The sequence below is a fragment of the Micrasema longulum genome, unplaced genomic scaffold (genome assembly GCF_059751315.1).
Source record: "Micrasema longulum isolate JH-2025_06_02 unplaced genomic scaffold, ASM5975131v1 h1tg001176l, whole genome shotgun sequence".
Classification (NCBI taxonomy): Eukaryota; Metazoa; Arthropoda; class Insecta; order Trichoptera; family Brachycentridae; genus Micrasema; species Micrasema longulum.
In genome coordinates this window covers 253,792-281,268 of record NW_028278363.1, presented here as the reverse complement: position 1 = coordinate 281,268, position 27,477 = coordinate 253,792, and the positions used below count along the sequence as shown (strand labels likewise).

Here is a 27,477-nt window from a genome sequence, read left to right as displayed (position 1 = left end):
TTTCGTTCATTATTAAAATAATGCTAACTCATGATAACAAGGATTAAATCAGAGTTATTCACTAATTATGATAAGAGAGGAAACGTTTTTACCCTCTCCTGTAAAATTAGGTGAATGTGGGTTTCAACATATTGCACTATAACCGTCGATATTCGATAAAAATAAGAATAAGAAGAGAAATATACCTTTCTGTCATGGTTGGCTTTGCCCATCATGTACGGCTTACCTTTTTCGGGTTGACCAAAGCTCCGTAGTGCAAGGGCGCTGAGATGGCGCAATATCTATCACAGTTGAGTCCACACACCGTCCACAGGGCTACGGGGTGAAGAAGGGAGTGGAGGAACCCCCCCAGGGCACAGGGGGCTCCGGGAAGCCAAGACCCGAGGGTGGCAGCACACAGCAGGGCCCCCACACCACCGAGGTGAAGCACCAGTAAGTTGTTGGCGGTAGCGGCCTGGAAATGATGAACTCCTTTTTACCAAACTTCACATATAGAAATAAGACTTAAGAATCAAAGAATATTTTTTTTCAGAGGTATTTTGAACAAATATTGTTGTTTCGGTCGATCCAGAGTGATTATTTTGTAAATAGTTCCTTAAGAAGATGTGTGGTGGCTGAGAAATTTGATAAATAGGTTTTTAAACATCGTTTTTATATCACTCTCTCGCAAATGCCTTCCCGATACTTGCGAATAAGACAACTGCACGTCGCATAGGTATTCCTGTTTTCTGCACCCCTAAGCTGAACCGATTTAGATGTTTTTAAATGAGTCGATACTTTTGGCGTTTTTCAAAAATAGTTATGATATTTGTATATCGTACTAACGTCCGACTGTACGTCAGATAAAACTGGGCGCTTTTCAGGGTTTTTGGATGGTTCTAGTATCCACAATAAACAATTAATCAAAAAACCAAAAACATAGGGAAACACGCCAATAGTGTATATCTAGTGTTAAAAAAAAACTCTGTAAATATAAAACTCACTGCTTGAGTGCCACAATCTATGGAGAAAATACGGGCATATGTTTGTATGAAGGAAAGTCAGATCGCGTTTCCAACAACACCGCGTAAATCATTATTGTTACTTTTATAGGACGATTAAAATACCCAAATACTGCCCATTTTATTAAAAACCTCAACAAAATTACGCCATCAAATGTATTAAATGAGGTAGTTCAGCGGTTATTCAAAATTTTTCATTAACACTTCATAGAATTTACCCCGTGCCCGGCCCATTTTTGGGAAATTTCATGCTATGTGAAGGGTTTCTTAAGTGTCATAATTATGAAAATACTGGGTTAAATTAATTGAAACTTTTTTTTTTTTTTTTTTAATTTATTTTTTCAAAAATATTTACAAAAAAAATTCTTAATTAAAGTCCTGCTGAGTTGCATACATACAACTCGTCAGCAGGTTCTTATAAATAACATTAATTATTTACACTTAGCCTACATTAACAATAATTTTACTTGAAAAACAATTACAAATTACATTTTGAAAAATTAAAAACTATCACTAATACAAAAAACTTTTTTCTAATAACCATAATTTGAGCAAACGTCGAACTCCTGTATTTAACTCAGTATTTTTAATATTGTTTGGTAACATATTAAATATTTTAGGTATACTGTATTGCAGTGTCCTTTTGCCATATTTATTGCAGTATCTAGGAACAGCTAGCCCTTCCATACTAGTAAACCTGGTGTTGTAATCATGTACCAACTTGAGTTTATACTCGGAGTGCGACGCATGCTGACAAATTAATTTGTACCAAAGTAGAGCCCTAACAGATAATTTATTTACAGATTTATACATTAATGATATTGAAATATTGTGTCTCTGGCGGTATACATCTTTATGTAGTAGCAATTTGATCATAGAATTTTGCAAGGTTTGAATAAAACTAATATTAGTTTCACTTGATAACCCCCAGGAAGTTATGGCGTATCGTATAATTGATTCAGAGAGAGATAAATAAATAATTCGTAAAGTATTAACAGGGACATAATATTTTAATATGTACATTCTATTACTTATTGCTCTTAATCGCTTACACAATTTTCTAATATGTACATCCTATTTAAAATTACAATCTATAGTTAAACCTAAATAAACATACTGCTCAATATTTTCAATATTTTCACACATGCACGGTTGCATAATATCACTATGGATACACGTATAGTTATGTGATAAAATTGACGTATCTCATGTATATTGAAAATTATTTAATAAATCATTTTTGTGTGATAGTTTTGCCGACATTAGCCTTTATAGAGAGCCACACATTGCAATGTTCGCACATATACAGGGTCTCACTTCTTTTTTGTGCTTTTTATCCGGGAGCAGTTGCGGTGTAAACACATGATTATAATAACCACGCGTTGTGTCCCGGTCCCGTGTTTTCACGTGGTTTACCAGCAGCGAAAAAGTACGAATAAAAGTCACTAATGTCAATAAAAGGCACATTTTTAGACAGTTGGTAAACCACGTGAAAACACGGGACCGGGACGGGCATGGTTATATAGGTAATCACGTGTTTACATGGCTCCGGGATACAGTGTTGATATACTATTTAGGTAAGGCATTTTTTGAAATGAAAAAGTTTGGTATTTCTGAAACTACTCCGCCTTAAGTTCTCCTCCGCTTCTTTTCGGTCAGTTCTGCCAATTGAAATTTTTTACAGCTGTCTTATCATTGGTTGATTCATATGAACTAGTGAAAGTAGTTCATTTTTTTCACTAGTATTTTCAAGAAGCTTTGCATTACAATTTAATGCTCTTATTTTTACCGCGCGTAAGCAAACATTTTTTATACCCAATTTCCCGTAGGCTTCCTCATTGAAATGTTTATTTATAAAAGGCCTTAATCATAAACTTGGCATAAAGTTACACTGAAGTATAGTGGTATAATTCAGACGGTAAGACCATCCTTATATAGTGGTATATAGTGGTACTTATAGTGGTAGAATAAGGATGGTATATCCATCCAAATTATACTACTATACTTAGGCGTAACTTTACGCCGAGTTTATGATTAAGGCCCAAACTGTCGCGTCGCCCATTAAAAGCTATAAAAAAGTATAATTCCTTATCAATTCAATAAAATAAGCAATTTTTATTGCCATCCTTAAAATATAACGAAAATTACTTACGCGGTGTTATCACTTAAGGGACGGGATGTAATTTTGATATTTTAATAATATTTTTTTGGATTTGAGGTTATGCATATTATATTCTTATTTAGCTGTTAATTAATAATTATTCTGGATTTTTATTCAGCTTTTGTACATATTCGTCGCATGTAAATGTGTAAATACGTCTATAAAGTAATTGAGATTATTAAATGAATGATGTATAATATGTGAGGATGCGAGGTCTGTAAGCAAAAACAGACTTAAGTAGTGATCAATCCTCAGGGAAACGGCGTAAAGTTTTGTTGTTGTACTTGTATATTCAGTATTTTGTATCCATTGGCATTGTACCAATTGTGCAAAAAAAAAGAAAAGATTCATTAAAAAAATTAATAATACTTTTTCTTTCAATGTTACCAACCCCATATCAATATTCTCAATCTACAACAACTGTAAATGTATTATTTTTACCTTGTAAACATGTATGTTTCTTTGTTTGTCCCATATGGGTAGTTTCTATGCCATTCATCCGATTAATATAAAATTTTGGTGAGCTCGCACACGAACTCTTAAACAAATAACAATTACAACAAAATATGGAAAAACCATGCTTCTCATATTATGGACAGCTGTATGTGGCTTGCTCACTGGTCTGAAAACCTTTTGATTCATTCGTGTACGCACCAGACGGAAAACAAAAAAAAATGCGAATGCAAAAGCACTTAAATAAACATAATTAAAATACACTTTGCAACGCATGCCGGGTACTGGCTGGTAGATAAATAAAAACAGGCGGCCAAAAAAATAATCTACAGAAAATTCAACTATGTAATCAATAAAACAATGTATTTTTTTTAATGTTCGCAATCGGCTGCTGCACATCTAAATGGAAGAGATTGTCAATCTTTTCAAGTTCGAGACTAGTAAAAAATTACCAATCTGCTTTACTTCCGTACTTTTATTTGCTTATTATGTACATAAATATTTTGATGTTTTTTTATTACTTATTTTTGTATTAGTTCATTTAGTACTCACTATTATTGGGAATCATTTATCATTGATTTATTCATATATATGTACATTACAAAATGGAATATCTTAATTCATACATTTAGAAATAATTAAAATAATTAGGTAAAATTAGGTATATATAAAAAAAAACACATTAGTATACATAATATCCAAAGAATAATATGTTAAAAAAGTAAGAGAATCTTGTTACGAAAAACTCCCTCAGAGACGTGAAAAATGTCAATGTCCAAAGTGATATTGTTCAACATAGAGATAGTTGAATACCATATATTACTTTAATTTCTAACTATAGAGTGAGTTTATAGAAACCATATCTCAATTGTAAGTTCAATTATGGTTTTATAATATATGGCTGCGATACGATCCAACTTGTTATTTAATGATACTCACACTTACACATACCTGAACACTTACTCCCACACAAAAACACACAAGCACGCTTTTACACTTACTCTCATACAAATACACATAACTACACCCCTTTGTTGTACCACAATTAAATATGTATGATTTTAATTAAGAAACTTCGCTGGTCTGTCTTTAAATCGTATTTTTTTTATGTTATTACGAGCTGAACCCGGCAATGCTTTGCTATTGCTAGATTTGAGTTCTTGCTAAATATATTAAATGAACACAATCCAAAGTTTGATATCAAATATTGTATTAACCCTAAATTTAAATTGTGAGGACAGAGAATTTTGATAAATAAGGTGTTCTAACATTGTTTTCCTGTCCCTGTCTTGCAGATGCCTGCCTTTTTCGCATAGTATTCTGTGTGAAAAAGACAACTGCATGTCAGACCTTTTGTTAGAATAGACAAAATAGACGTTTCGCTGTACCGTTTTCTGCACCTCAAAACTGAACCGATTTTGTTATTTTTTTTAGACAGAGTATCGTAATAAAATTTTCAGTATCGGTATGTTTGGCGCTTTTCAAAAATAGTTATATTTGTATACCGTGAGTCGTGCGCCCAAAGACAACAGATAAAACTGTGTCTTTTACGGGTTTAAATGGTTCTAGTTCCCATAGTAAACATTAAAAAAAAAAACGAAACCGTATAGGGACACGCCAATGGTAAACATCTACAATGTGTAAAAAAGAGATCTGCACTGGTTCCGGCATGTAGAGCGAATGGACAACGAAAGAAAGGCTAAAAATATATACAATTTGTATGTTCACGGATGCAGAAATAGAGACAGACCGTGAAAGACATGACATGACCAAATCCAACAAATACTTCAAAAAGGAAATGGTAAAAGTCGGAATAATCGGCCCGCGGGCATGGGAAGATCTATAAATGTAGAGGAAGCGAGATCTGAATGCAAAGATAGAGTGATGTGGCGTTCTATCCTCTCTGCCTACCCATACGGGGAAGCGGCGTGATTGTTTGTTGTTGTTGTTGTTATTGAAAAAAAAACAGGTCTCTAGTGCCATAATTCAGAGAGAAAATACGTGAATACGTTTGTATGAAGGAAAGTCAGACCGCGTTTCCTCTTAAGATTAAACATAATAAAGTATGCTTACAAAAATTAACTAACAGATCTTTAGTAAAAACCGTTCGGATAAACGTAAAAAAGGTGTCAATTTTCATTGGTAAGTAGGTACTTGTTTATGATTGAATTCCAAATCTTAAAGTAATCGATTCAAATATTGAATTTAAGTAGGTACTTGTTTATGTCTGAATTCCAAAAAATAAAATAATCTATTATTTTCAAATGAAGAATTCTTTTAGCAAATGTCAAACTCTGCTCAGGGATGCACTCTAGTCCGGAATGCGATTTTCAAAAATGTATAGAATGTCAGTTGATATTATTTTAGCATAAATAGTTGATATTATATTATTAGTCAGTTGATATTATTTTAGTAAAAATAATAGATGGGTAGAAATTATATGGAATGGACTGTTTGTTTAGGTAAAATAAATGAATAAATATTATTTTCTGTTGATTTCAATAAAACTATTATTTTTTATCTTTGTTAGTAAGTAATTAAATTTGTATAATTTATATTTTAATATTTATGTCTGATTATTAATCATGTTAAACTCTTTGGAATTTTATTAGTTGTACTTTGTTTTTCTGGATTGCTATTCTACAATATCACATGTTATTATAATTTAATTTAGTTTACCACGTATTTTTTATGGTTAATTATTATGGCTTAACACGGACACAGCCTTAAAAAGCCGTAACATATTCAAGAATATGTAAAAGAGTGTAATTTTGAATTAATTTGGTTTTTTACGAAACACTGAAATATAAATAAATTTAACATTAAAATAAAAATGAACTCAATAAAAAAATTGAGTTGGTTCCGGCCGGGATCGAACCGGCGACCTTCTGCGTGTAAAGCAGACGTGATAACCGCTACACTACGGAACCTATACGGCCTATTGTAAAATAAAATAAACAAATCATATTTAAGAAGCTGAAATATAATTCAATAAAAAAATATGTGTTTATCAATAGTTCAGAATGAAACAACTTCTTTGAATACGAAATATAAAGTACGTAATATAAAAACACAATCAAACCAAACTCCGTAGCAGGCGATGAATATTTTTATTGTCAGTGGTTTGGTTCCATGATGAAGTTTAGCCAAGACACAAAACCATATCAAACTGTAATTATTTCATATGTATATCGCTAGATGTCTCTTAAGGGTTAAATATTTTGGCGTAAATATTATCATCTGATCATCACCTCCTTTCCGCGCCTAATGGTACATAGGGCATTGCATTAGTAGGTACACCCAACTACAACATGTGTTGATCATTTCTCTTAGATGAAGATAGGATGATCAGTCTTACGATTCAGGTGCCATTTCGGGGACAATAAAATATTTTTGTGAAAACAACTTAATGAACATTTTACATTTAATGTTGACTCTTCCAGAAATCGAACCCAGGACCTCAGCTTGGTAGGCAGACGGGCCAATCACAACACTGCGAGGCGGATTTGTCTTCACATCTTTTCCAGGATTTTTACCATCGAGTCATAAGCACTCGTCCAAGATTCTGGTTAAATTTCACACACATAACTGCATTCTTCATAATAAATCGGTAAGTATCTTAACAGAGGTGGATAAATTCTTTAGGAAAGAAAGTATGAAATCTAAACGTTTATAGGGTTTGTAACCTTATTTTTTGTGGGGATTGATTCGATATAATTACTTTTATTTTTACGCTGCATTTAATTTAACAATGCAGTGTCATATGCTCTATTGGGTGCGAATATTCGGTTTGATGATGTTAAAATATAAATGAACTGAATCAAATTACGTCCAAATGTACACATCATATCAAATGATATTTATCAGCGAATTTTCCGTTCTCCATTAATGGAAAGTACATTATGTCAGTATACTGTTACCTGTTTACTGTTCATACCTGAATATTCCCCGTAATCCAAAAGTCGGGAGCAAGTTGCCCCAATTAATGCAGCCTTAACCCGTCTACAATACCTACTACCCCCCGCAAGCTTTTAACCTCAAATGCACAATATTGTGTTCGTTCGAATACAAAATGAAATTGTCTGTTTTTAAATATTAGGCACAACATGTAGAATAAAGTTGAATAATTGAGTAAGTTCTGAGAAAATAAATACTCCTTTTAAAGAAACGAACGAAAGAAGTAGACTTAAGAGTATTATGCAAGTATAAAGTCGCTAGGGTATAGCACTGACACATAAAAAACAAAAAGATTGGTTATTCCCTCAGAGTAGTAATTCGCACGCTTATAGAGAAGCCATTTTGCTCTATTGCACAGAACAAAAGCGTGTGGCAAACGTGTGACGGACGGTTTCGATTTGCGATTGCAATTACCGACCTTAGTACATACTACATACATCCCGTTGATTGCTGTAAACTGTAGCTAACTTCGTGTTTTATAATTATATAATGTTTTTTGTCCGTATGGGCAACTCTAAAAGCGGGTTGAGTATTATGTTATAATATGGCAAATGTTTGCAAAATTGAAAAAATAGACATACGAGTAGCACTAAATTTGTTGCAACAGAGAGGGAGAACAGTTTTGTGAAGGGAATATGGAAGTCTATTTTTTCCTATCAGCCAATATAATAAAAGATTTATTTTTATAATTCAAATTAAAAACAAATTCAATAGAAAATAAAGCTAAAGATTTTTAAAAATAGAAATAAATGTATTTTTGTATAAATTACCTTAAAACAAATACCATTACTCGATGGGAACAAGGAAAAAAGAGGAAAGAGGAAAGAGGAAAGAGGAAAGAGGAAAGAAGGAGAGATTGAGGAAGAGAAAGGAGATGTTTCTTCAGACGTGATTTAAACAGAGATACTGTAGTTACATCTTTGATGGTGGATGGGAGATGATTCCACAGTCGAGCGGCACGGACACTACGTGCGTTAGAAAATTAAAAAGAATTGTTGGTGGGTATTAAGAGAGTGCTTTGCGAATTAGAACGAAGAGGTAAACCATGAACTGATAAGCGTTGAAATTTTTCACCCAGGTATATAAGGAGCGTTAGGACTATGAAGTACATTGAACAGACATGAGAGGGAGTGATAGTTTCTCCGCTGTCTAATTTTGAGTCATTTCAGTTGCCTACGATAATCAGAAATGTGGTCATATTTCCTAAGACAAAAAATATACCATATGCATGTATTCTGAAGTCGTTCAAGTTTATCGAGTTTCTCACAACTTAAATCAGTCATGGAAACATCAGCGTAACGTAGAATGGGTAGTAATAATGCTTGTACCGGAGTGCATTTAGTATTAATGGGTAAGAATTTTTGCAACCTTCTAAGTGAGTGTAGACTGAAAAATATTTTGCCGCTTAATTCGTTAGTATGAGCTCGCCAGCATAGATGTTCATCCAGGCATTTTCATGGCTTATGATTTGTCAATGGCTGGTTTTAGTGGCCAATTTATATTTTGTGTAATATTCAAAACATTTCAAAACATATTAAAACATTTGGACGTACACAAACATTATTAAAAGATATAGCATATCATGATACGCATGCTCGTGTAAGAAAGAGATATAAATATTTTCTTAGTTCGTATTTATTTTTGTGTAACTCGTTACAGTATACATACATTTTATTGATCATTTTTTACATTTAAGTACATTTATACATATATATATATAAACTAAAATTCCCGCTAAACTGCAAACACACTCATATATCGTAAAAAAATATTTTTGATTTCAATGTAAGTTCAGTGATTCTTAATCGGGGCGCCAGCGCATCTTTGTGGGCGTTTTGAAGTTCTGACAGGGCGTTTTTAAATTTTTAGCAATTAAGGGGCGCTGCAGAAGATCGAGTGGGCATTGTGTCAAAATAGAAAAATAAGTTCAATATCATGTTCATCATATAAAATATAGGCCCATTCAAAAAAGTTTAAAATATCACACGAGTGAAAGTTTTGTACCGTCCGAGGCTGGTAACCCTTTTTTATCACACGTTGAAAGTATCAGTTCAAATTTAAAAGAGCAGTTTATTGACTCACAAAGAGGAGATTTGAGATTATATTTGACCTAATATTACGAAATTGGCGCTATCACACGAGGCTCAAGGATCTCATTAACTTTATCTTAGTTTTGAAATAAGTAAAAATATATTTAATTATTTAAAAAATATTATCATATGTATGGGATATTAATATGACATAAAAACATAAAAGGGAATAGATACATAATGTTTATAAAAATAATATTGTGTTATATTTGTACTTCTCATTTTGATTTTTTGTAGTAGGAAATACACTGGATACACACAAAATCGATGTTTATGCACGAGAATTTGTATATTTGTATGAAAATCTAAAGTATCTTCATCGGTTACCTGTAATTAAACAACTTTAGAAGAAAAAAAAAATGATGTACCTGAAAACTGAATTTTGCTTGGTATATAAAATTAAGTTTTCTATATGAAAAGTAGAATGTGCATACATTTTTTCCTTTTCAACATGTTTAATTATAGGTTACTGATGAAGATATTTGAAATGTTGATCCAAACATGCTCATCTTCGTACACAAATACCGATTTTTTTATAGACAGTCAAAGATAACTCTTTTAATTTCTCATTGTAATCGGGGTCCTAGTATGTCTTTAATTTTTATTTATGATATTTATATATTACACCAGTTGGCAGCTTTTAAAATGTTGAAAACGTACTTAAACGTACGGCGGCCTCCGTGGTGTAGCAGTTAATACACTTAACTCACACACGGAAGGTTCTGGGTTCGATTTCCGCCGGGGGTGAAATCCAGTCTGTCTGAAATCTACAAACATTTGGACAAACTCAGAATATTGTTATCAAACCAACTGGTCCGAGAAGAAGTTTCGAAATTGGAAAATTGATTCCAGGCGTTGCGCGTTGCCTAGTATGTGAAATGATTAATTCAGATATATATTTTCGCAACAATAAAGGTTTCTCTTTAACTTCATTAATATTAACAGATAGAAGAATTGAAGAAATATGGATGTTCAAACATAGGCAAAACGGTTAATGTTACAAAGTGTGTAAAGTGACCATTTAAACCAGCCAATGACAGGTCATAAACCCTGTTAATACGTAGACTTCCACATTTCATTCTCTAAAATGTTTTCCATCCCTGCTGTAATTTGTTAATTTTAACAAAACTTAAATGTGATTTCCCTGGGTGTACTGTGTCGTTATTTACCTCTGTAATTGGGCCTCAAAGCCTGTTGTGGTGCAAAAACTTTTAAAGTCCAGTTAAAAAAAAACTGTTTTTTTTTTACAAAAAAAATAACGTATCCGTAGCTCTATTAGGCCAAGACCCTCGTGTTGAGTTGTGATACAACTATAATCAATTATAACTATTATAATAAATTATTATTTAGTCAAACACTTAATAAACATATAAAGTGTACTTACACACGCGTAAGGGCAGGCGCTTTAAGGCAATTTATTCTTGCCTATCCAAACTTTTCAATTTGAGAAAAGCAGTGGTACGTGAACATATTGTAGATTGTAGGTATATATATTATGTATTTATTATTCATTTATTTATTATTTTATATTATATTAAAATATCTTCATTATAAAACAAATCATTGGTATATATGTCCATCTATAAATGTATACATATATTTAAGTTTTTATTTTTATTTATAAATCATATAACACAACGTATTTTACAAGTACAATACGTTGAATTACATTTCCAGAAGTTACAACAACTCAATTTGGGACATAAATAATATTAACATTAAAAAAATAACACATATTGAGAACAACAAAGCAAGTTTAGCACCTTTATAACTAAATATAGCACGAAAATATAAACGCCAAAATCTTTTTCTTACACAAGCAGAATAAATATATAAAAAAAACGCTTTTAAGAATAAAAAAAAAGTAGTAAATCTACTAAGGGAGTTAAGGTAAATTATTATCTGTATGTCCCTAAATGAGTTTTTTTTTTTAAAAAACTCCTTGGGAATATTGTATATAATTATGTATAGTATGTTTTCAATATAATAAAAAAAAATAAAAATAAAGGTTATTAACATCACATGCCATGCAGATGATGCAGCCAAAGTGATGATGAGAACATATTCATCTCAGTTAGTAAACATATACACTTATAGAGTGCGTTTGCCTACCTTGCGAGAGGTCTCGGGTTCGATTCCCGACATGGCTGACATGAAATATTTATTTGAAAAGGTGTTTTAACACCAGAATATTTCATATTCCCTGGACTGGTATCAAAAGCATAAAACTGATCATCAATCTTCTTGTAAAAAAAAAGATCAAGATACGTTGCGATTGGTATACTAATGCAGTTCCCTATGCACCATTAGTTACGGAAAGGGAATAATGATGATGATATGTACCATATGATCAAAAATGAACGGGAATTTCTAATTTGAAGTGCCCGCGCTGAACCCATCAGTATTCTAATGTAAATCACGTTGACATTACTGTTTTCGATAATCTGTCAAAGTTTGACGGCGATCTGATGCTCAGTATTCTGTCAGCATATGTTTGAGAGAGTCGAAAAATTGCTGTGTGGCGATTTTTACTATGGATAAAAGATTGGCACAACGAACGTGCCTCAAACTTTGCGTTGCTTATGAAATTTCGTTTGCCGAATCATTGGGAATGTTGAATAAAGACTTTAGAGAATCGTGTACGTCGAAAACACGCCCATACGAATAGTATAAGAGGTTTGAATATATTCGTGAATGCTTAGATGGTGATAAACATACTGGACGCCCAGCAACGTCAAGAACCGAAGAAAATATCAAATCGGCAAAGCCAATCGTGTTGAAAAATCGATGTGTTCCAATCAGAAAGCTTGCTGTGTTATTGAACATCTCATCATTGTGATGTTTCGGGTAAGAAACACGTCACTGCCCCCCTCGTTCCAAAAACACTGAGAGAATGTGGAAGGACAATTTTGTGGATTTTACACCACGATGAAACGCCATCTCATACAGCGGTGATTGTGTCGGAGTTTTTGGCCGAAAATTCGACTAATCTCATCAGCCAGGCCCCGCCTGACTTTTTTATTTTCCCGAGACTTATTTTGCTACTAAGAGGAACGCGTTTTGATTTGAGACGACTGATGTCATAAAAGAGGATTCGCTGCGAGAGCTAAAGGCCATACCTTTGCATGCCTATAAAAAGTGCATAGACAATTGGATTAAACGTTGCAACGTTTAATCCAATTGTCTATGAACTTTTCATAGGCATCAACGCAACGTTGCAAATAGCGAATATTTTAAAAGGGATAATACTGTTTTTATTGATGATTAAATTTTGCGTTTTTTTGCCGAATTCCCATTTTTTTATATCATAAAGTGTATATTAGTAATTTAAATTGACTAAATGTTTACCCTATACGACGAAGAGAGGATTATTATTATCTATTCATTCCATTAAGGTGATTCTCAACGAAAATATGAAACTAATTATTCACGGATGGCGCTTTTATAATTTTTTTTATTGAAAATGCTATTTTTACGTTTATTTTCAATGGAAATTTTACAAAACTTGATTTGCGGAAACTTAACACTATATTAATTGTAACAAATACCATAACCATAACATTTAGGTCCGTTTCACAAAATGGTGTATAAGACAAAAAAATAACTTATCTAATTCTTTGACGTTATATAAACGTAAAAATATTATTTTTTAACAGAAAAATATAAAAGCGCCATGTATAAATAATTAGTTTAATATTTTTGTTTAGAATCACCTTAATTAGATAGTAAATTGTAAAATTGAGTCCCACCGAAAAGCGGTAATTAATTAAAATATGTTACTAAAATACCAAATATACGCTGTTCTGCATTACTGAAATTGAAAAAAAAAACGTAAAATTTATTTGAACGACAAAAATTTATGCAGAAAAAAAAATATCTTAAATAGACATTTCCACAATATTTTGACAATATGCTTTTATAAAATTAATTAATAATGTTTGTATTCAAATAAATACAAAACGTACATTCAAGGGTTAAATATCAATTTACCATTTCGTTGGTAAATAATATCGCTTCCAAAAAGATAATAATGAGATACCGTTTTTAATTCCACAAGCATTTCTTCCAAATATATAATGTTAAAACACTGGATAATAAATTCCGGTACGCGTAACTATTGAAGTACTATTACTTCAAGTTTATACACTCATTTTAAGCGATGCCCTAATTTCTTTATATTCAATAGAAAATGCCGTACAATATTTATTGCCAGCAGTTCAACATACGAAAAATCATCACCCATCAAAAAAGGATAAATAAAACCGACCTTTGAATATCCAATGGCATTTACTTCGATCCGTTTTTTTGTTAAGCACTTAAATGTGGTGATTTGTATGGTTTTGATAAGTACAATGCGCGATGAAAATTTTGAGGAACAAGTCATAGGAACAAGCCAAAATGATCAAGTCGGCCTTTGACATTTTTGCAACAACGCGGATTTCCTTCGGGCGCGGTGATACCGACCGTGCGAAAACGATGCCCGCCATCTCTGGGTGAGGAATTCAACTACACATTTAACAAATCGATTTCATTTACCCTTTCTTGACAGGGATAATCATCGCAGATGCAGAACTTTTTTCTTTCTTGAAAAAATGTAACATTAAGAAACTACTTTGAATATATCTTCTCTTCGAGACCGTCGAAATAAATCCGACCTTATAGTCCTATTTAAAATTCTCAACTCACTCTTTGATGCGCCTGAACTACTAAGCTTAATAAAATTAAATATCCCAACTAGAAACCTCAGACAAAACTTACTCTTTCATACCGATAACCATAGAACTAACCATAGTTTTCATTCCCCTATGCCTAGAATTCTTTGGTCGGCCAACAAACATACCAGTTTTGATTTCTTTGATAACAAGTTGTCGTCTTTCAAACGATCACTGAATCAAATTCAATTATAAACACCTCTCTCCCGCTCCCACTTCCACAAAGTCTACTATAAACCATTGAGTCTTTCTAATGTTGTTATAATAATTTTCTATGTATAAATGTGTCCATAAAAATGCCCATTGGGCGTATATATAAATAAATTAATACACCCGTACTGGGGTTAATACATTTAAAATAAAGTATACTTATTTGTATGAAAAAATAACCTGGAATAATCGGCTAGTTTCTTGGCTCACCGCAGGCGCTGGGCGCGCTTTATTAAAATTCATAACTATATTAGGATAAAAATACAAACGGTGGAAATGATTTAAAATAAATGTTAATTATTTATTGGTTTTTCTGTAAATACAGTTACAATAAAACATTTATATAGTTAGTCAAATATAAAGGTAAGCTGCGCATAATCGCTTCTATACACGGTTCGCCCCTAATATCTACAGTGTATTAAAAATCATCGCTCTAGTGCGAAAATACGTAATCTAGGGAGAAAATACGTTTGTAAGGAGAAAAGTCAGACCGCGCATCGAAATATAATATTCTCCCTTCAAAAGTTCTGCCCACGTAAACATATTTTAACATAATATATCAGCGTCATAAAAATGTATAATATTATTTGTAAATGTCACTGCCGAAGTAGAAACTGAATTTGTATTGAATATTTGATATCTTTAATAATTCGTGTAACATTTTAAGCTTAGTATCATATTTTGTAAGGGAAGGTTTTCGGATGTCTCAATGAAGGATAATGTCACTTTATTAATTCAATAAAACATAATATTTCGTATTTATTGTAAGTTATTATTTGTTATATTTAGAGACACATACTTAATATAATATATTGGAAAAAAAGCAATTTGTCAATGAAGACGGCAGGCGAAATCATTCTATAGAATCTCAATAAATAAATAATTTTGTATCTGAAAAAATCATCATGATCATACCTCTTCCAAACCCAGTGGTGCGTAGAGCACCGCATAGATCATATGTCACATAGATGAGGAGATTAGTTTTACGCTTCAGGGGACGATCCAGGAGCAATTAAACATTGCAGTTTAAACAACGTTTAAAATAAATATTTTTTTTCTACCCTGCCAGGAGTCGAATCCAGAACCTCAAGAATGGTAGACAAATGCACCAACCGCGTCACGATGAGGCGGCTTATCTCCATTCAATTTCATTTTTAGGATTTCTACCCGAGAGCAGCTATCGAGTTGAAAACACTCGATAAGGGTTCTGGTTCTATTTCGCTCACATAACTGTATTATTTTCCGCCTGGATACATAGATGAATTTTCGACATACTTAGTTTATTGAAAAAATAAACAATTGGTCTACGCGGACATATAAATAATGATTTTTTTGGTTCAACAAGTTACAACAGAGATGGGGAACAAGAGGCATAAATAGTGCTTATAAACTATCGTATGCTGGTTTATGTGGCCACTTTACGCACGGTGTACCATTCACCATTCTGCCTATGTTAAAACATTAGTATTGTGTAAATTCTTCCATATGTTGATTTTCGTGAAATAAAATCTGAAACCTTTATTGTTGTTAAGAGATCATCAGATTAAATTATTTCACTACTACGCAAAGCCTAAAAACAATTTTCATTTTTTTTCTTCTTGGACCTGTTGGTTCAATTATAGTATTTTGATATTTTGTTAGTCTTAATTACTCTCTAGGGGGTAAATTCCAGTGTCTTCTCTACAAACATTTGGATAAACTCAAAAAAATGATTTTTAGTCGCTTCCTAGTAGGCGAATAATAGGGTTTTTTTTGTAATTAATTTAAAATATTAAAAAAATACGATGGTAATGATTTTTTTTTTCTGACGACATCGAATATATTTTCTACAAAGGTTCAAAAGATTTATATTCGCGCCTTGTGGGACAAACGTCACGTATTACGTGCTGAAGCACAATGAAATGTTTGTTAAAAGTGCACTCGGCGGGCACGACGTATGACGTCAAAATCAAGTGACGCCAACTGCGATCCGTTTTGTACGTGCTTGTATTTTTCTTCTTTTATAAACCATAAAAATCTATATAAAAATATTTCCGATTTGTGAAAATACCCTTTGCCATATCAATTACTTTACTTCGTAAAAATCATCGGATTAACTAAATGAAAATACAGTTTGCCCCAAATAATCCAATAGCTATTATAATATTTTTTCGTAGGCTAAAGATTTAATATAAAAGTTGTTATCTCTAGGAATTTGCAATAAAAAACTTTCAGTATCGTGACAGCATAAAAGGATTCACTAAAAACGAAATATCTTTTATTTGGTGCAAATTCACGCAGAAAATATTTCGAGAAAATCTAGCGTAAATATTGGAATTCCTAAAAGTATGTTTCAATTCATAATTTTAAAGAAATTTCAGTATTTTTTCAAAAGTACATCATAAAATTTTATTATGAAAAAAACATTATCGTCTTCAGACGTAAACGTAATAAAAAACATATATTTTTTATCATACTTTAGAAATTGTTTAACGCTTATGTTTAGTAAACACTTCATCTAAATTAATAATTTACCGACAAAATTTCATTAAACATGTACCAAATACCTTGCAATATTTGTTTATAAAATCAATCAAATTAATTTTACCAAAATATATGTTTATCATGCCTCAAATACAATTAAGAAGAACGAAAAACAATATAATACAAAAACAAAATAATTTAGAAGGACAAAGCAGCCAGAAACAACAGAAATAGACTTTCTGTGTTAAGCAGGCTACAAAGATAAACAGAAAAAATGTACTTAGGGATACCAGTAATTGAACAAGAAACTCTTTGGTATTTCATTTTGGTAATTAGAAAAAACATTAAACAATAAATCACTTAGAATATTAGTTCTCTATCACTATTACCCTTTCCGCATACAGTGATGCATAGGGCACTGCATTTGCAAATCAAATGCAGCGTATTTCTAGCATTTGTTACATGAAGGAACATGATTAGTCTTACGTTTCAGATGCTAGTCCAGGAACAATGAAATGTTGTTGTATAAATATCTTTTAAAATGGATATTCCGTGTCCACCATACTAGGAATCGAGCCCAGGGCTTCAAAAATGGTAAGATAACGCACCAACTACTACAGAACGAGGTAAACGTATTCGTTTTCCTTATCCCCTTTAGAGAATGGGCAAGGAGAGCAAGGACTCTTTAGAGATTATTTGAGTTTTTCTTTTCTCCTTCTTCTGTCCTTACCATTCCCCCGCCTCTCTTCATAGTAAAGTGTAGATTTTTAGTCGATTTTTTTTCTTTATATAAAGTGTTTAAATACCGTATTTTGTGAACGATAATATGGATAAGACCATAAAATGCATTCCAAAATGTATCTGTCAATAGAAAAAACAAAATGTTTTGGACGATAAGACTTCAATTTTTGGTTGGATTTTCAACAGTAAAAAAGTACGTCTTATGGTCCGAAAAATACGGTATGTTTAATTTGATAATAAAATCATAAGATACGTCCATTTCCCTACTATTTATTTTATCCAACTGAACAGTTTGGGTATGTAGGCGAAAATTGCCTTAAGGAAATATGTCCGCCCTTATATGTACCCAATGTATATGTATATGAGGTGTTTAATAATAAATCAATAGACTCTTAAATCAAAATTTGATACCTTTTTTTTTCATATACAGTTATCCGCCGTTGAGTACGCAGGATAAGTTTCTGACAAGAAAATACATTTTAAACAATGAAAACGCACTTTGTCTATTCATAAACGTAACATTAATGAGGAAGTTCAGTGGTTTTTAAAAAAAATTTAATTTGTTAATAGACTGTCAAACTAAGTCAATTTTTTTATTTTCATATATCGTATTATCGGCGCTACGATTTTTCAAAGTTTTGTATTTCTGAAATAACTCCGCGTGTAACGTCAGAGGTTCATTTCCGCTTATTCTCATTCAGTTCTTCCCATTGGTCCAGAAGCGACAAGCATACCGGAAATCTTCCATAGCTGTCAGATCATAGGTCGATTCACATGAACCAGTGACGTCATTTAAAGTAGTGCGTTTTTATCAAAATATTTTTTATTATTTTTTCTGTACATTTTCAAGAAACTTTGCCGTACAATTTAATGCTCTAATTTTTACCCCACGTAATAAAACATTTTTTGTATCCAATTTCCCGTAGGGCTGAAGTTCCTCATTCATTAAACAAATTATTTAACAAAATACGTAATCATATATAGCACTTATTCGTTCGTAATTATTGTCGTTTGCTTCTGGTAACTCAAGGCATTGATTATGGAGGGAAAGGGCTTTTTCAAGTACTTTTACGGCCAATTGTTTTGGGCGGGAACCAATTCCACCATTTCTTGGCAAATACTCGTATTATTATCGCAGTTTATTTCTTCCTTTCATAAATTGGATTCAGGGTGGCCTTTTATAGCACTTCTGCAGATTTTTCAAAAATCGCACTAGGTATAAGGATTCGTACTGCAATCGGTGTTTGTACAAACAATAATATTATGGTAAAAATAATCGATAAATTGACACACAAAAAAACGTAACCATAGTTACCGAGTTTGTTTATTTGACAAGAATTTATGTTTACTACCAAAAATGGGAGGATACTGAAATATATACAAATTTGTATTTAATTGTTTTCAAATAAAATTCATTTTTATGTCATATCCCAATTAAATTACTTACCTTAATTCCCTTTAATTTCTACATATATCTTTTTATCGGCTGGATTTTGGGTAATGTTTATTATATTTAACAAAACGCATTTCTACCAGTGCACTCCTGTTAGTAAAAATATATTTGCTATTGTGCCGATAGGCGTAATGTGACGTCTACTATAACAGAACGAGTATTTATATTTGAATATTATTTTAAGCTTTGTTCATCACCCGTAGACAAATATTTACATTTGAAAAGTTACACCATCCGTTTTACAATGTTTATTTCAACGGTTTTCACACCCTTTCACGACACAGCAGTCATTCTTGGTTTCGATTCTAAACGTTAGATGACGTCTCGTCCGGTTGGCGGTTGAAGAACGACTAAACACGCGTTGGGCATGACTGAGCGTTTAAGCATAAGTGTTATTATGTTCAAGGGCTTAGGGCGCGTCGATGTGTATTAATAGGCTGACGAGTAAAAAATAATTACAACAATATATAAAAATAAACGAAATAGGTCCAAATGGATAAAGTACTCAAGTATTAAATTATTTTCTGTATCGAAATTTGTTCCATACATTTAATAATGTGAATCCCTCTAGAATTATTAATACGGCAGATGGGTTCCTTCTCATAAAATATGTATTGGAGAAATTTACTCGCACCTCACTTTGGATAATAAACGCCTTATAAATACATGAAGTAAAAGACGCGTATTATTACATAACGCCCATACATACGTCTGTGCCCGGGTGTATTAAGAATTCAGTTCTGTGTATGAAATATATTATTAATTAAATTGATCTCAAAATTAAAATGTTTGTGAATTTCTATTATTTCGAGATTATTAATTTTACAGCCTTTGTTTTACTTTTTACTCGGTGTAGGGATTTTAGAGTGTGATAATGCACTGAGTGGTTACTATCTATTATATAATTCGCGAATTCCGAGAAATTATTATTGGTCAGGCTGTCAGCATGGCGGTGTTCGTTTAGCCTAGTTTTGAAATTTCGCACTGCTTGTCCAATATAAACTTTGTTGTATTCGTAGATGATTTGGTAAATGCCACTCTTGTTTAAACATTAACAACATTAAACACATTTTTTATTAATGTTTCCGGTAGGGAGAACAAACATGTAATTGATTTCCAGGAATTATTAATATAACTGGCAATAAAATAAGGATAAATTTTATGGTTCCGCTGTTAGATGATCTGTTCAGCATTAAATCGTTGGCGTTGCGTTATACATACGAGTAGATCTAAAATGCATCTGAGAATAAACAATAAACAGTGATATAAACTCTCTTATAAACCATTAAATTGCATTTTACAATAAATTTTGTGTCGTATCCGCACTAAAATGATTTAAATGTAATGGTCGATTTTACGTTAAACTTTGCTTCATTAACAATTTGGCTTTAAATCAATAAATATTTTTTTAAATTTATTTATCATCATATTATGTAGACAAAATTATACATTTATCGAAAGTTGCTTTAAATTTCTAACTAGGGCTATTTACCCCGTTCTAAGCTAGTCAAAAAAAGAAAAACAGTAAGCAATAAATAGATGAAACAAATAAAGGCACTAGACGTCGTGAAAATATAATGAAAATATAATAAAATATTAGTAGTTTAAACAAAATACAAAGTTTTATTATTTATTATTTATACTTTGTTTTTCTGGATTATGATTCTATTGCCTCACATGCTTAATTAATTTTATTATGAATTTTTTACTGTAAACTATTATGACTTAACACGGGCACAGCCTAAAAAGCCTGAATACATTCATGAAAATGTAAACGAGTTTAATTTAGAATAAATGAATAAATAGTAAGAAACATATTAAAAGACATGTTTAATATATATGTATATGTAAAGCAAAAAAAAGTGTAATGGTCCGCGCGTTTGTCTACCATGCAAAGGTCTCGGGTTCGATTCAAAATATTTATTTTAAAGGATGTTATTACACAAGAATATTTCATATTCCCTGGACTGGTACCTGAAGCGTAAGACTGATCAACTTACAGTCATACAAGAAATAACATTAACTACTTTGAATAATAATTTGATGATATAATAATGATACAAGCTACAATAATAAAAATAACAATCTAAATGAAAGAAATATCATAAACAACTTTTAAAAGTAATTAAATATAAATCATACATATGATGTAACAAACAAAATAATTATGTCATTAAAATTAATAGAATATGTCCAAAAACCTAATTGTTATAATAATTAAAATATGGTATATAACGTATAATATCGGCCTCGTTGTGTAACGGTCAGCGCGTTTGCCTACCATGCAAGAGGTCTCGGGTTCGATTCCCGACATGGTTGATATAAAATATTTATTTTAAAGTGGTTTTTACACTAGAATATTTCATAGTCCCTGGACTGGTACCTGAAGCGCAAGATTGGTCATCTTACTCTCATGTAACAAAAATGATCAAGATACGCTGAGATTGGTGTAACAATGCAATGCCCTATGCACCATTAGGTGCGGAAAAAGGAATGATAATGACGATAGGGAATTTTTTTTAAATATTGTTAAAATACTCGTACCTAGTAGAATAAAAAAACATTTTTTTTTTTTTTTTTACATAAACAGCATAAATTGCCTTTAACATATTTTATTGGACATAAGTATGAAAAAAAAAAACGTAAATAAATACAAAACGATAAAACTGCATAACTTTAATAATAGTAATAAGTAGGTAAATTCACATAAGCAACCAAAAATATTAAAGAAATAAATACATAAATATGAAAAAGTAAAAAAGCAAAACATTATTAAATATAAAGAAAAGTTTAAGAATTATATTGCGAGAGAAAAAAAGAAATCAGACTCGTTTTATGACTTTCAAGTCCAGAACCAAATATATCAGCCATGTCCTCATACTAATAACCATATCTGTGGAGCCTAGGGATAGGCGAGTGCATGTGATTGTCCTAGAACTTGCAGAACAAAAAGGAGATCTGTGGCGGGTATGTCGACCAGGTACACGGAAACACACCAACTCTAGCAAATCTGGACCGTCAATGATGTCAAATAGTTAAAGATGTAATAGAAAATAAAAGCATATTTAAAGTAAAAATATAAAATCACAATTCAAATAATAAAAACATGTGTTAGCCATCTAACAGCTACTATCAACCCCCAAGACTCTCGGAGACCAATTTAATCAAGGAAAGTAGTCAGTAACTTCATTAGCTTGTGGCTCTTATAATATTTCAATGGTTCTGGCATAATACGAGTATTATATTGCTTTTGTCCTATGTAGGAGTATTGTCTCTTTGCTGAAGAAGTTTTAACCATTTGTCGGGAAATCAGATCGCTACTGGAACTCCGAGTCTCATAGAACTAAGAGTGTGTATCTCTGCTAGTGTGGGTGACCACCACTACCCTCAGTAAATATTGCTTTCTGATATCAACCACGTCAATCAGAATCACTCAACTAAATGTAAATGCCAACCAGATTCAAACATGAATGTTCCTTTATCAAGGCTTACAAATAAACTAACACTCAAATATGATTAAAATTAAAGTCATTTTCATAATATTATACCTTAAAATTCTGCCCTTGATTATAATGGGTGTTTTTATGCATTTTTTAACATGTGAGTAAAATAAAACCGCGTGGGCTCGATTGGTACTAATTTGAAGTAAATATAATTATTATTAGTGATAAAAATAGTTTTTATGGTGATATCAGGTACATGCGAATAAATACTAATATTTAATATGCTGAATTATTTCGTTTATTTATTTGTATATACGCCCAACGAGCATTTTTAAGAACGACATATGTATATTATACATATGATGGAAATAAAAAATAGACAAAAGTATATCAAAAAAGTACAATAATATAATATCGAGGAAACGCGATCTGAGTTTTCTTCACACCAACTATATTTCTAAACACTTTGTAGGATTGTAGGATTTTGGTTGCTGAGATTGGTGGAGCTCCTACCCCAGTTAGAGATTGACAAAAGACACGAGGTTGCTGTTTAATGCGTATTTATTACACTGAGAATAAATAAAGAATTGTGTTGCGCAAGTGTTACAGCGATGAGTTGAAGTAACTGTATTTGAATGATATGCTGAAACTGAGTGACTGACGCTGACTGACTGAACTGGCTGAACTTTACTGGAATGAACTGGGCGTAGACAGTGCCCTGTGATCTTTTTATAAGCCACGTTCCTTTGTTCTTCATATCTTCATGGTAGGGACGATATTAATGTCCTGCAGGACGTTGATCTCGTATTTGGCAGAATGTAATGAATTGAATTAAATAGAAAACGCTGTCTTGCTTTTTGGAGTCATGACTATATTTTAGGTGAAATTATAAAGCAAGTAAGTGTCATCGATCATGGACTATGAACCCCACAACTGTTCTATCTTTTATTTGTTTTTATTGTATTTTTACAATTTTATGTTGTTTATATACTCATGTTATTTAACTCCTATGCATGTAAAAGCTTCATGGCCGTGAAAAATTAATAAAATAAATAGCTAAAAAATGGACGTATTTTAAAATTAAATGCATATAAACTACCGTAATAGATATAGGTTTTTATAACTGTAAAATATGGTCACAAGGAAAAATGACAATATCTGACATAAGCCCTCTGGTTGCGCATTATATTTATTATTATGTACGTTTGCAGTGTCGATTATTGTCACAATTTCAACATCCATCCTACCTTGCCCATCCTACCTCAGTATTCCATCATAATCCGCCATAACCAGACCACTAGTGTTCATCTGCTAAACTGTGTTAATCACCGCTCCGCTTTTATATATGTATTCTCCATCCAATCGCGCCAGTGTGGTGTCAGAAGCTCGCTGCAGAAAGCCTTCCGAGTTACGCGTATTTGGTGCCGCATTCTTTAGTAACAAGTGTTTGGATTCAGCCAAGTGCTACAAGAACGAGAAAGACTGGATGAGGTAAGTGGCTTCTTAATCCATCTTGTCAAAGGTAGCGATTGACGATTTCCACCGCATACCGCATCGCTACGGGGATACTCTCCTATTTTCATTAAATTTAATTACAGTTTACCCCGCTCAATAATATCGTAGAAGCTCTGGGGCTTCGCCCCCGCTATTTCGCGCCCCGCATGCAAAGAGACAATTAGTTTTCCCCACCACCCTCCATATATTCCGATACGTAATTTGCCAACCTCACAGTGAAAGCCAATGAAAGCATTATGTTTGAATTAAATTTAAATTACGGTTGACGAAATTGAAATTTTACAATGTAACTCGTTTTGACATTTGGAAAAAAATATTGTATTTTAGAATGAGCGAAACCGATCGAAAGACCCCAGTCTTTTAAACGGTTTTCGAGTAAGTAAAGTGAGTGATTACTCAGTGGTCAACTATGTATTTTGATCAATGTTCGTAAACATTTATTTACGAGTACTTACAAACTTTTCTGTCTCCTTGTTTCGAGACGCACCTGAAGAACAACAAGAGATTTTGGTATTCGTGTTGAAGAACATATGAGGTGTTTCCACAACATTACCATCATCATTCCCTCTTCGCACCTAGTGGTATATAGGGCACTGCATTGGCACACTAATCGTTGCGTACCTTTCTTTTTTATTATTTTTTAATTTACATTAATAAAAAAATGTACACTTTTAACATTTTAGTTTTTAAAAAAATCAAACTTATTTTTCAAGTACAGTTATATAGATACAAATAAACTGTTTTAAAAATACACAAAAAATTAAAAATAAAAGCATGTACACATAAGCTAGTTCAATAACTATTATAAATAATATAAATTTTTAATTTCAATAATATGAATAAACTTACATGTATAAACTTTTGATTGAGTAGAACCATCATTATACGTGAAGCATGTATTATGGTTATGCTTGAGAGGAATTTTGAAATTATTATCATTTAATTGTTCTAAAATAATGCAAAACCACAGTAATCCTCGAGCTGGCAGAGTTTTATATTTTTTTTACAGGAGAACTTTATCACTCCTCTGCCTATAAATCTGTGTTGGTACAATTCTCTTAACTAGAGAGTAATGTAGACCCTGAATCATTTTAATATTAGTTTAAGTTAAATGTACCCACGGCTTTATGCCATATCTAATAATTGATTGTATTAAGGAAAAAAATTATAAATTTTAAAGTGCTTTTAGGCAAAATAAAAGATAACTTATAAAAAGTACTCACAAAAAAAAACATATTTGACAATTGCATTTAAAATTATGATCCATAAAAATACCCAAATAATACTTCTCTGAAAATGCTATAAATTTGTATTTACACGGGTTAGAGATACCATTATGTAAGCAATTTGTGCAATGAGCAATAATATTAGGCAAAACATATTATTTTGCACGTGGAAATTTTATATACAAGCATTTAGTTTTTTGTGCATTTAGTAATTATTATTAAATTTTGGTCCTAACTTCAATTATCTTTATTTAAATTATTGTGCCTTTATCTATTATAAAGAATTGTGTTTTTCATTTTTTTGAATGGACTAAGTCCGTTGATAAATAAATACATAATAACACCTTAGTCATGAGCCTACTTAAACAATTTATTAAAATCATTTTGCGGTGTATATGTTGATAATTTATTATATACACGAGTGCAAGATGATCAGTCTCACGATTCAGGTGCTAGTCCAGTAGGGGCGAATTGTTTCGATCAAACGGACCAGACACACAAAACTTTTTCATATATCGAAATACATTACGAATGCAGTAACAAATTCACCCATTAATCGTGCCCTGACACTGTAAATCAAATAGATACTTTTAACATCGACATTTTACTAGACTCTGCAACATCATTTAAAAATAATATTCTAAAAAAAATACTTTTTAAACTGTAATTATGCTCACTTATATATTGTTTTAAGATACTCTCTCACTCGCACTTGCACACACACATATACACCCTCCCGCCCACCCTCTTTCATTCTCTCACACACACACACACCCTGTTTCGACATACCTTTTTAAAGATTACTTGCTATACTTGTTATTCCTTCTTTATTTTTTATTTTTTCTCTGCTGCATTGGCATGTTTTTATACTTTTAAACTACTTTTAATTACTTATATTATATATGTAAATAAAATCATATTGATGCTCTTACTATAATGTGTCATTAATTTTGAAGATGTTTTTCAAATTGACCTAAATTTATTGTCTTATATTTCACTTAGAGATTCTTCTCATCGTTTCTTTGAATTCCTTTAAATAAATATGTGTATATTTCAGTTTTTCCTTTTTTTTTTAAAAATGTTATTACTATTTTATTTTATTTTTACATCTGAGCATGTTTTTCATTCTTTATTTCAATTCTTAATTTTTAATTACTCTTACAAATTTTCTTCATTTTTGATATTATTTCCATTTGTAAATACTTACTACAAACTACAAACTTTAAAATATCTTTTTTTCACTTAAATTTTAATTTTTAAACAACTTTCATTTATGTTTTTTTTTCCTTCTCTTTTTTATACTTTTATTACTAACTTTTTTATACTTAAAATATGTAAACTTCACTGGTCTATTAGAGTTAAGTCTAACTGTGTAAAATATTAATTTTTGTAACTGTACTCGATGTTTCCTAAATAAAAGAAAATAAAAAAATGTCCGACCAATGTTTTTATTCTAATCAGTGTAGAATTTACTTTTCTCTATTCTTCAATCCAATGAAGTATATATTAGGTGCTTCTAGATTACTTTCTTTCGCACAAAGATGCCAAAATTACCAGATAACAGAAAACTCCATCGGGCAGCTTTTTCTCGTTCGACAACGATAAATTTTTCATTGTAGGTGGGGACCACAAAAAACTTAAGTCCCCGAATGCGGTGTACGGTGTGTGGTGGACAAACTGCGGAAGATTAGGGTTCGAACTTCGGACAACTGATCCGTGAGTCCGCAACACTAGCCACGGGACCACAACCTGGTTTAAAGACTGGTTCTCCTCATCGATAATCTGATCTTTCTTACCTCTGCTTTATACGTATTTCTCGTAGTTAATTAAGCTTAGTATAATACGTTGTGAAATAATTTAACATACGTGATGAAAATAACCCCCTCTGTCCTAAAATCAAATTTAATATTTAACCAACGCAGGTAATTAATTTAAATACCATTGCGCTACAATCGCGTGAGGGGTTATCCCATCTCATCTATATTTCAGAAACGTAGACGAAAAAATTATCAAAACGAAATAGTATCCCATATAAAGTGTCTTTAAATTATT

General features: G+C 31.8%; 1 protein-coding gene and 1 non-coding gene across 2 annotated transcripts in view; both read right to left on the bottom strand.

The window, feature by feature from the left end:
• The window catches only part of LOC148276622 (uncharacterized), a 248,787-nt gene that overhangs the window by 7,348 nt on the left and 213,962 nt on the right, over window positions 1-27,477 (bottom strand). The window contains exon 3 of the mRNA XM_088234011.1: window positions 227-454. Within this exon, the coding sequence (XP_088090137.1) occupies window positions 227-454 (228 nt within the window). The remainder of the gene's footprint in view (window positions 1-226; window positions 455-27,477) is intronic.
• Window positions 6,473-6,545, bottom strand: TRNAV-UAC (transfer RNA valine (anticodon UAC)). The gene has a single exon. It is a non-coding gene; the product is annotated as a tRNA-Val (tRNA).